The 12,028-nt window shown below is 41.9% G+C and overlaps 1 protein-coding gene across 1 annotated transcript in view; it reads right to left on the bottom strand.

Moving 5' to 3' along the window:
* Nucleotides 1-6,099: 6,099 nt before the first annotated feature.
* dhdds (dehydrodolichyl diphosphate synthase) overlaps nucleotides 6,100-12,028 on the bottom strand; it is a 16,788-nt gene continuing 10,859 nt past the window's right edge. The window contains exons 7-9 of the mRNA XM_027153846.2: nucleotides 11,257-11,371; nucleotides 8,541-8,648; nucleotides 6,100-7,528 (exon numbers count right to left, since the gene is read on the bottom strand). Coding sequence (XP_027009647.2) covers nucleotides 7,286-7,528; nucleotides 8,541-8,648; nucleotides 11,257-11,371 — 466 coding nt within the window. The 3' untranslated portion in view covers nucleotides 6,100-7,285. The remainder of the gene's footprint in view (nucleotides 7,529-8,540; nucleotides 8,649-11,256; nucleotides 11,372-12,028) is intronic.

The raw sequence follows: 12,028 nt of genomic DNA, 5'->3' as shown, positions 1-12,028 counted from the left end.
AAACCAGATTTTACATTTCAGACTCAACTATTGGTTGCAGTCGTGGTCACGTGCCCTGAGTAGTGCTTAGGTTTTAAAGAGACATGCGCAAAAAAAGAAAATAAAGCAGGAAGGATGGTTTTAAACGGGAGGGGCTTTCTGTCGCTGTTTGTGTCGCTTTGACCCACATAGAAATATACACTACACGGCCAAAAGTTTGTGGACACCTCACAATAAGTCTCATATGTGTTTTCTTGAATGTTCCTACTTCAGATTTAGTGCCTCTTGGGTGTTATAATAAGATGCAGGAGGTCTGGTGGTGCATTAGATGATGGTGCAAGGTTGTGGAGATTCGTGTACATTCAGCTACAAGAACATTAGTGAGATCAGACACCGGTGTTGGGTGAGGAGGTCTGGGGTGCAGTAGATGATGGTGCGAGGTTGTGGGGATTCGTATTTATTCAGCTACGAGAACATTAATGAGATCAGACACTGGGGTTGGGTGAGGAGGTCTGGGGTGCAGTAGATGATGGTGCGAGGTTGTGGGGATTCGTATTTATTCAGCTACGAGAACATTAATGAGATCAGACACTGGGGTTGGGTGAGGAGGTGTGGGGTGCATTAGGTGATGGAGCGAGGCTGTGGGGATTCGTGGTCATTCAGTTACAAGAACATGAGTGAGATCAGACACTGGTGTTGAGTGAGGAGGTCTGGTGGTGCATTAGATGATGGTGCAAGGTTGTGGGGATTCGTGTACATTCAGCTACAAGAACATTAGTGAGATCAGACACTGGTGTTGAGTGAGGAGGTCTGGTGGTGCAATAGATGATGGTGCAAGGTTGTGGAGATTCGTGTTTGTTCAGCTACGAGAACATTAGTGAGATCAGACACTGGTGTTGAGTGAGGAGGTCTGGGGTGCATTAGGTGATGGAGCGAGGCTGTGGGGGTTCGTGTTCATTCAGTTACAAGAACATGAGTGAGATCAGACACTGGTGTTGAGTGAGGAGGTCTGGGGTGCAGTAGATGATGTTGCAAGGTTGTGGGGATTCGTGTACATTCAGCTACAAGAACATTAGTGAGATCAGACACTGGTGTTGAGTGAGGAGGTCTGGTGGTGCAATAGATGATGGTGCAAGGTTGTGGAGATTCGTGTTTGTTCAGCTACGAGAACATTAGTGAGATCAGACACTGGTGTTGAGTGAGGAGGTCTGGGGTGCATTAGGTGATGGAGCGAGGCTGTGGGGATTCGTGTTCATTCAGTTACAAGAACATGAGTGAGATCAGACACTGGTGTTGAGTGAGGAGGTCTGGGGTGCAGTAGATGATGTTGCAAGGTTGTGGGGATTCGTGTACATTCAGCTACAAGAACATTAGTGAGATCAGACACTGGTGTTGAGTGAGGAGGTCTGGTGGTGCAATAGATGATGGTGCAAGGTTGTGGAGATTCGTGTTTGTTCAGCTACGAGAACATTAGTGAGATCAGACACTGGTGTTGAGTGAGGAGGTCTGGGGTGCATTAGGTGATGGAGCGAGGCTGTGGGGATTCGTGTTCATTCAGTTACAAGAACATGAGTGAGATCAGACACTGGTGTTGAGTGAGGAGGTTTGGGGTGCAGTAGATGATGTTGCAAGGTTGTGGGGATTCGTGTACATTCAGCTACAAGAACATTAGTGAGATCAGACACTGGTGTTTGGGGAGGAAGTCTGGGGTGCATTAGGTGATGGAGCAAGGCTGTGGGGATTCGTGTTCATTCAGTTACAAGAACATTAGAGAGATCAGATACTGGTGTTGGGTGAGGAGGTCTGGGGTGCAGTAGATGATGGTGTGAGGTTGTGGGGATTCGTATTCATTCAGCTACGACAACATTAGTGAGATCAGTCACTGGGGTTGGGTGAGGAGGTGTGGGGTGCATTAGGTGATGGAGCGAGGCTGCTGGGATTCATGTTCATTCAGCTACAAGAGCAGTAGTGAGATCAGACACTTGGATAAGGAGGTCTGGGGTGCAGTAAATGATGGTGCAAGGTTGTTGGGATTCGTGTTCATTCAGCTACAAGAGCATTAGTGAGATCAGACACTGTTGTTGGGTGAGGCGGTCTTGGGTGCAGTAGATGATGGTGCAAGGTTGTGGGGATTTGTGTTGATTCATTTACAAGAGCATCAGTGAGATTAGACACTTGGGTAAGAAGGTCTGGGGTGCAGTAAATGATGGTGCAAGGTTGTTGGGGTTCGTGTTTATTCAGCTACAAGAGCATTAGTCAGATCAGTCACTGGTGTTGGGTGATCAGGTCTGGGGTGCATTAGGTGATGGAGCGAGGCTGCTGGGATTCATGTTCATTTAGCTACAAGAGCAGTAGTGAGATCAGACACTTGGGTAAGGAGGACTGGGGTGCAATCCACATTCCAGTTCATTTCAAAGGTGTCCAAGAACTTCTTCCACTCCAACTTTCACAAACCATGGCTTCATAGTCCTGCTGGTTTGGGCCGCTTCATTCCAGTGAAAGGAAATTTTAATTCAAAATCATATAAAAGCATTTGCCAACTTTGTGCCAACTTTTTGTTGAACAACCACACCTGGGTATGACTGTAAGGGTGATAACATATTAATAACTTATATTGCAGAGTTTTCATAACATTAAACAACAATAACTATAACTGCTTATTCACAATGCATCTTGAATAAACGAAATATTTTTTAATATTTGGAAAATTGAAGTGGTGTAAGAGGAATAAAACACCTTGTGCGTTTATAGAAAAATAATCAACTTTGTTAATTATGTATATTGTGTGTATTACTTCCTATAACAGCATGCTACCAAGTGTTTTTTTATTATTATTATTTCTCTCTATACATGAGCATGGTCTACCTTCTTTGTGACTGAAGCTCCTTGAACATGAACAGGTCACAAGTTTTTTTCCTCTTCATGAAAGTTGAGGTCAACTATCACCGTTATCCTTCTTTAACTTTCAGCTTTTCCCGTTAGGGATCGCAACAGCGAATCATCTGTTTCCACCTAACTCTATCCTCAGCATCCTCTACTCTCGGACCAATTAACATCATGTCCTCTTTTAACATATCCATATATCCCCTCTTACCTGAGAGCTCCATCTCCAATATAATCACTATCCCTCCTCTGTAAAATGTCCAAACTATCTCAATCTATCCTTTCTGACCTTGTCCCCAAAACAGACAACCCAAGCTGTCCCTCTGATGTGCTCGTTCCTAATCCTGTCCATCCTCGTCACTCCTAAAGAGACGTCTGTCATACTACAACTGACTTTCATTCCTCTTTTTACCTGAGCAGACCTCCACCTTTCCAGGTGTTCCTTTACCTGCTCTCCACGCTCACTACAGATCACAATGTCATCTGCAAACATCATTTTCCAATGAGATTCCTCTCTGACTCAATCTTTCAACCTGTCCATCACTATAGCAAACAAGAAGGGACTTAAAGCCGATCCTTGATGTAGCCCTACCTCCACCTTGCACTCCTCTGTCTATCTCACTGCTGTCATACTCCTCTCATACATATCCTGAACTACTCTGACATACTTCTCTGCCGCTCCTGACATCCTCATACAGTACCATAGCTCCTCTCTGGGCACCCAGTCATACTCTTTCTCTAAATCCACAAAGATGCAGTGCAGCTCCTTCTGGCCATGACTGTACTTCTCCATTAACATTCTAAGAACAAACATTGCATCAGTAGTGCTCTTTCAGTGTATGAAGCCATACTGCTGCTCACAAATATCCACTTCCTTTCTTAGCCTAGCTTCCACTACTCTTTCCCTTAGCTTTCCCATTGTGTGGCTCATCAACTTTGTACCTCTGTAGTTGATCGGCACTAGAACACTTCTCCTTCTCTCTCTCACTCTCTCTCTCTCTAAAATCCTGTTGAACAATCTAGATAGAAACTCCACTGCTGTCTCTCCTAGACACTTTCACACCACTACAGGTATGTCATCTGGACCAACAGTCTTTCCACTCTTGATTCACCTCCTCTTTTCCAATCGTTGTTATTTCCTGCTCTACAATATTCACCTCTTCCTCCTGCTCCTCACACTCTCCTCACCTGTTAGCACCTTTCTTTCACTATTTAATCACCCTTATCTGTTGCACATCCTTCCCATCTCTATCTCTCTGCTTTGCTAATCTGTACGAGTCCTTCTCACCTCCCCATGTCATCGTATACTTTCTGTTGGGCCTTTGCCACATCCCTCTTCATTCTGCACTGTGATTCCTTGTAATCCTGCCTATTTCATCGGTTCTTTCTACATCCCACTTCTTTTTATCCAACCTCTTCCTCTGAATGTCGTTCCACCACCATGTTTCCTTATCTTCTTTTCTTCTTCCAGATGACACACCTAACACCCTCCTACCTTCCTGATCACATCTGCTGTAGTTTCCCAGTCATCTGGAAGCTCTCCAAAGACCACCCAAAGCCTGTCTCAGCTTCTGTCTGAATTCCTCACAACATTCTTCCACCACTTGGTCTTCTATTCTATCATTCCTCTCATCTTCTTCCTGACCACCAGGGACAACTTACACATCACCATCCAATGCTGTCTGACTACACGCTCTCATACCACCACTTTGCAGTCACTAATCTCTCTGATTGCATCGTCTACATAGAATGTCATCTACCTGCGTACTTCTACATCTACTCTTACATGTAACTCTATGTTTCTCTCTCTTCTGAAAATAAGTATTAACTACAGCCATTTCCATCTGCTTAGCAAAGTCCATCACCATCTGTCCTTTCATTAACATCAAACCTGCCCATCACCTTCGTTTCCCTCACCAACCTGCCCACTGACGTCTGCTCAAATCACTACTCCCTCCCATCTGGGAATACTCTGTATCACCTCAGCTAATTCGCACCAGAATCTCCTTCTCTTCTAACTTACAGCCTACTTGCTGTAACATAACCACTGATGAAATTCAACATCACCCTTCGATTTCTAACTTCAGACTGATTACCGTCTGACACTTTTTTCACCTCTACAACATTCCTCAAAAACTTATCCTTCAGGATCACCACTACCCCATTTCTCTTCCTGTCCACACCTTAATAAATAAAACAGTTTGTATCGCCCTCCAATACTATGCACTTTCCTCTCCTTCCACCTGTCCTCCTGCACACACAGTATATCTACCTTCCTTCTCTCCATCATTTCCGCCAGGTCTCTACCTCTCTCTGTCATTGTACCGATGTTAAGAGTCCCTATTCTCAGACCTATATTCCTGCCTTTTCTTTTCTTTCTCTGTCTACAAACCCTTCTCCTTCTTCGACCAACAATAGTTCAATTATCTGCCTGCACCCTGTAGGTCAACAGTGCAGGTAGCGGTCATTGTTAGGCCTCGGCTGATCCCGTATGGAATTCACACTGATGATTAGCATGTTTAAATTTGTCACGTTTTATGCCGGATACCCTTCCTGACGCTACCCACTGTATTTATCCGTACTTGGGACTGGCAGAGAAGTCACTGGGTTGTAACCCCATGTGGCTAAATTCAACGATCACCTTTATCCTATGATATAATAAACATTTCTGTACTGATGGAAGTGTTCTCTTCCAGGATGACTCCACCCACATCCACAGGGAATGACGAAAGTTTGATAATGCCCTATGACAATGCTCCACACTACCATAAGTAACACCATAAAATACCATAAAAACACCAATCATAGAAAATTAATTTTGTAAAATTTTTTTACCTTCTTTCGAGGACAGTTCCAGTGAATCAATGCCAAGGCATTGAAGATGTTATGGATGTTAATGGCTGCCTTAAACCTTTGTCCCTTATCGGTATATGATGAAGTAAAAGTCCTAGTAGGATCCCAGTGGTTCATAATTGAGGTCAACCGTGATGCAAATGTGAAGACAGAGGTGTCTGCAAACCTGCCTTTTCTATTACGACTCAGATCACATTCCTTACATTAAAACAGATTGCTTTAGACACTTTCTTGACTTTATGGCTAGTTTTCTTGTATGCATATTTGACAGAATATTTTAAATTCCTCTTGAAAATCTTTTAAATTCCAAACTTTGCCCAAATTTCTTCAGAATCTACAGAATTAACAAAAAAAAAAATAAAATAAAAAAAAAAAAATTCAAAATACATGTCTTCAAATCTTTTATTTAGTAATACACAAGTGGTCACGGTAATCTCAAGCAGTCTACATTTCTGAGCCCTTTCAGGAAGTGGCAGCACTGGTTTGCCTAGAAAATCACTAAGCAAAAATTCCACTAATGGTGTAACCATGGTGTCCAGTGATCTTGGTCCATAGCTGCGTCTCAAATCGCAAATAAAGTACATCAACTTAAAAAACATACAAACTATACAATAGTCTAAAAGATTAGCCTGATTAGATTAGATTGTGATTTTTAATCGGGATTGTGAGAGTGAATTTAATTCAAATATTTAAGTGAACTATGTAACTTAACTTTTATTTTAATGTTTAAAAGTGTTTATGAATCTATAATATGCAAATGAAGTAGATCCAACTAGCTTCTTTATTTCAGGCTTCTGTTTGAATATCTTGCAAAATCTGCCTTCTCTTTCATGCCCTATTTTCCTAATTGGTCATTTGCCAATTCCCACCCACTCTCTAACTCTTCTTCATCACATGCCATCTATCAACTGGGGACGGTATAAGATATAAGGTGGCACATACCGGTTCAAACTCATGCTCCTGCTGCATTACTTGACAAGGAAACTATACTACTTGCTCTCTCGTGCATACATGAGCTTACAGATGGCCGCAGTTGGCTAGTGCTAATATAACTGACAGCTGAGAGATAGAATCCACCATCATTAGTGGCCATGTTGTTATTAGCTATAGATCTTTCTGCTTCTGTGGTGCATAATGGGACAACTGCCAATTATATTTATTTAAAAAAAAACAAAAAACAGATTTTGTTCATATTTCTCAGCACTAATATACTAGGTGGTTAATTCAAATAAAATACAGTAGTATGTTCTAGTATGTGATTTAAGACGCACACCTCAAAGACCCTGAAACAGTTTCACGTACCTAATGTTGGCGACCATCTTTGAGACGACTTTAAATAGCTCGCGTCCCCATAAAACGGGGTACACCATCATTATCGTTGAGAATATATACAAAAAAAAAAAGCAAATATAAAAATCTTTTCATGCTCATGGTTTTAGAACCACATCTACAGGCAGCCATGTTGTATCCAGCACCACGGCGCTACATCCCTGATCTGACACAACCGAGTAAACTCAATGAAGGGTTCGGAATTAGCCGGCAGGACTGGACCGTTTTGAACAATAGAAGCTTAAGCAACAACAGTCGGGTTGCTCATATGCTCGAAGTAAGTGTCTTTTTTCTGTTGGAGGGCGCTGAGGAAGCGGCTCACTCTCTCCTCTCGGCTGGCCGTGTAGCTCAGCAGTGCTGCATGACGGGCTCGGGCGTCGACGAGTTTGCCATTTCCACCCTGCTGGAGAAGTTCAGCCACACATGAGCGGTCAGACTCCAGCTGCTGTGCTGCTTCAGCTTCTCTGTGCAGCTCCCGCACTTTCTATAACATAACATATGTACATTTAGCGGCCATGTTGGGTTGAGCGAAAGAGCTCGCTTTAAATCGTTCGTCAATATGTTTGACTTGTATTTACTTCATGTAAATTTCACAAAATTTCCTTTTCAAATATCTAAGATGAGCTTAAAGTAGTTTAAAATAGAACCAAGTCATCATCAGCATAATTTCCGGCTCTGTGTTAAAACTGTGCCCTAAAATCTTTTTCACAAGTAAGCTTAGGAAACGGAAAGATATAAATTGTGAACTAAAGCTGTGTCCCGAATGATGCCGTATTGAGTTTGCACTTACACTAATGTTCAGTGTTTGAATTCTAAAAGGGTCGTATTGTCTCAGAAGTAACACTAACTTTTTTTTTTTAAATACGAACCAAACAAACAAAAGTATAAACCGTTTCCCAGTTGACGCCAAATGCATGTAATATGACGCCGCTAGCCTTAGCGGAATACCTAGAATTTTAAAATGCTGATTAAAAAAAAAAAAAGAATCACACAACATGGGCTAACCTACAAGACGTTTGGCCACCAGGCCTTTCTCTTTCTGAGTCCTTTAAAATTTCATTGAATTCACTTTACTGTACAGTGAATAGTGGTTAGCACGTTCGCCTCACACCTCCAGGGTTGGGGGTTCGATTCCCGTCTCCGCCTTGTGTGTGTGGAGTTTGCATGTTCTCCCCGTGCCTCGGGGGTTTCCTCCGGGTGTTCCGGTTTCCTCCCCCGGTCCAAAGACATGCATGGTAGGTTGATTGGCATCTCTGGAAAATTGTCCGTAGTGTGTGAGTGTGTGAGTGAATGAGAGTGTGTGTGTGTGCCCTGCGATAGGTTGGCACTCCGTCCAGGGTGTATCAGCGGTAGAAAATCAATGAATGAATGAATGAATGAATGAATGAAATTGTGGATCCTGAAAACTCTCTATTAACAATGGCCAACATAAAAGTCTACCCCTCCTTAATGAGACCAGCATTCTTCGTGAAGAATGTTCCAGGCTGTCGTCTTACCTGGATAGAGCGATAATTCAGCTGGTACTGTAAAACCGCTTCACAGAGGTTCCAGAAAGAGTATTCTGGCCAGAGGACAGACTGAAATACTACGCAAGAGTGTGACGTCTGTTGAGGAAGAAAAAAAAAAAAAAACAGTGAAAAGAGCATTAATTCTTCTCTTATCACAAATAGTGTCAGCTATTTTAATGACACTTAGTAGACACGGCGATACATGTCAGGTTGACTGAGGTGTCACAGAATTGATGAAATTACTTGTTGAATAAATATCATATTTAAAATACATAATTTCATATTTATATATTATTATAACAATTAAATACCGTTATACATCAATGCTGTAGGATAATCCATTCTGATTGGTCAGGAGATTAATCGGGTTTGACACTATTCTCTCCACCAAAGCTACAACACCACTGCCGCTTGCAGCCGCTCAGCTCCAGACGTCACCTAAACCCGGCCCGATATCATGATATTTTGCGCATGCGAGAAACCCGAGAGAAATAAACCACAGTAAATAAAATGGAAATAATTTAATGTTCCTTGGGCGACCCGGTACCATTTGGTCCACGTACTGGTACCGGTCCACGGCCCGGGGGTTGGGGACCACTGATCTAGTGGAAAGTCTTCTCAGATCATCTTATTATAAGAGCAAAGGAAGGACTAGGAATGTGATGCTCAACATGCAAATTTGGTTGTGAGGGTCAGGTTTCCACAAACTTTCATGTGACCATAGAGTGTAGTGATACCAGGTTAAATGTACAGTATGTTACTCTTTATTTAACATAACTTTATGAATATTATCATTTTGCAATGGTATAACAGGAATAAAAGACTTCGGGGTGATCAGAAACTTTGAAAGAACACAATAAAGATGAAGGAAAAGATGAAGGAAAAGATGAAGTCCTACTGTCATAAAGCTCATTGGCAGTCACCACATCGCTTTGCTTCTCATTTGCATAAAGTTAAATTCAGTACAACTTTAGTTTGTCTCCTAGGCCACCCTCTTCACTTCACCAACGGTTGCTCTACTTCAGCAGCTCTCGCCGACAGTCATAACAAATCGGCTGCTTTGTTAGGATTGTGGTGTTACCTGTGAGAACGTATGTTCACGTCAGACTAACGCCCTCTAAGGACCCGAGAATCTTTTTACCGGGCATCACCAAATGGCGGACCACGGTCCGGATGCGGACCGAGTGACGGGTCTGCCCGGACCCGTTAAAATTCTAATATTATCATATTAAGCATCTCCTTATTATAATCTAATATTATAAGATTATATAAGCTCTTTTATATTAATAAAAAGATAAATCTTTCGTTCATGCTCAGTTAATCTAGTTATTACGACAGGAGCGTCATCAAAAGCAGAGCCAAAAACAGATCGTTTCTGTTCCATACTCCAGAGCAGAAGGTGGCAGTAATGCATCTAATTACGCTGGCAGGGCAATTAAGATTCAGACTGATGGCAGGACAGTTACATGTCCATTTCTCTCACTAGGAACGGAAGATGGAAAGGGAGTAAGGAGAGGTGGAAAGGAGAGAGGAAAAAGGGAGCTGCTCAAAGCTCTGCACTTTTCTTTTATTCAGTAAATTCTGCCCTGTTCTATTTTACCTGAAATGTTCTTTTGCCTAAAGGTTCCTGTGTTATTAATGTAGTTAATGTTTAAAAAAGGGGCAGCCCAAAAGTCTTCTGTTTTGTTTTTTCCTTAAAGATTAAAAGCACTTTAATTTTATTCAGAAGATTCTGAATGTTTTACATTACTTGACATATAGGCCCTAAGTTCAGGCTGCACAAAGCTGTGCTTGTACTTTTTATTTATTTTATTCAGAAGAAATTCAGTGTCTGTTGTCTGTTACTTGACATATAAATGATATAGAAATGTATGTGCGTTATTGATTTTATTAACATGAGGGTACACTATTTTAAGTGACCATATAAGATTCGGACCTTTGCTGGGAGGAAATTTTAGTAACTGGACCTCTATGAATTTTAATTGAATACCCCTGATCTAAACGAACATATTCTGCTAATTAAAATTGCAGTAGGAACTGAGTTTGCATGATTTCGGCAAATCGATGAGTTAAAAAAAAAAAAAAGAAATAAGCAGAGAAATCAGGTCAGTTAGAAAAGCTGATCAGAGTGACGTAGAAATGATGGAGTTCATTACTATTCATGAGCTCTCTCACTTGAGACCGCGCCCACAGAATTCGTGTAGCTCAGTGAGTTTCCTATACAGCAAGGACGGCTGAACGTCAATATACCTGAAGAAGCCATTCTGCCGCAATTCCAGGTGATTGTAAACAAGGTTCCTCTATCCTAGGCTACTTACTGCGCTGGGTGAATGAATAGTCATGCTCTCATATCCTAGCGGTTAGCCAATCGGAGCCAAGCAACATAGCTCATTGAATATTAATGAGAACTGGCGCAAATCGAGCTGAGTCTTCCTGCAGGCTTTCTATACCACACTAGAATGGCTTGAAACAAAGTAACCGAGGCATTTTTTCCACAAAAATGTTACAGAGTCCATGGTAAACTTCAGACATTACCACAAAAGTAATGAAATACGTGTGGCAGGGCATCTTGAAGTAAACCTCAAGGAGCTCTCTAGAAGTATAGAAACTAGGGGTGAAGTAGTCAGAGATAAACTTGGTTAAAGCCAGTGGAAGGTGGATCATGTGGCATCGATCATTTAGGAACTATATGTACTGTACGTACCTGCCAGAGCAGGAAGTCGCTGAGGCGAATCTCTCCAGACGTACGAATGAGGAGATCGGGGTTAGGAGAGCTGCTGGTGTACAGGCACTGACTCAACAACGCTTCTGATACGTCACTAGCAAAAAAAAAACAAAAACAAAAAAAAAACCCACACATGACAACAAAATGAACCAAGTACGCATGCACATATATTTAATTTAACTCATAATACACATTTTAGTCCAATACAGGGAAGTGGGCAGATATTCCTAATAATGCCCAGATGTTTCTAATTGCTTAGACACTCAGAGGGAACTCAACGTGCCATGTTATCTAATTACTAACGAGTGTCATTTTATCTGTGTGACTTTTTAAGATGGATTGTGGATTGCTGTGTAAAGCATAATGAGTTTGAGAGCTATTACAGTTTCCCCGGGAACTGGTCTACAGGCAGACAGCAGGTGAATGAATGAATATAAAACACAGAGAGTAACGAAGTAGCTGATGGGGTGGGTTTAGATCCGAATTCTGTTCTGACTGATATACGAGTACTCGCTCTGGCAAAGCTTTCAGCATGTCTATGGACAAATAAATAACTAGAAAAGAGATACGGAGAAGAAAAAAAGAAATATACAGAGAGCTACAGGAAAGGGGGTGAAGGGCAGAGAGCTACAAGGAAATATGCGAGAGAGAGAGAGAGAGGGAGAGAGAGAGAGAGAGAGAGAGAGAGAGAGAGAGAGAATGGGAATGGTACAAGAGAAAAAAGGGAGGGAAAAGATGAGAGAAATTCAGA

This window comes from Tachysurus fulvidraco, chromosome 25 (genome assembly GCF_022655615.1).
Source record: "Tachysurus fulvidraco isolate hzauxx_2018 chromosome 25, HZAU_PFXX_2.0, whole genome shotgun sequence".
In the NCBI taxonomy this organism is placed as follows: domain Eukaryota; kingdom Metazoa; phylum Chordata; class Actinopteri; order Siluriformes; family Bagridae; genus Tachysurus; species Tachysurus fulvidraco.
The sequence above is the reverse complement of the archived record's forward strand: the minus strand, read 5'-3'. Positions and strand labels throughout refer to the sequence as shown.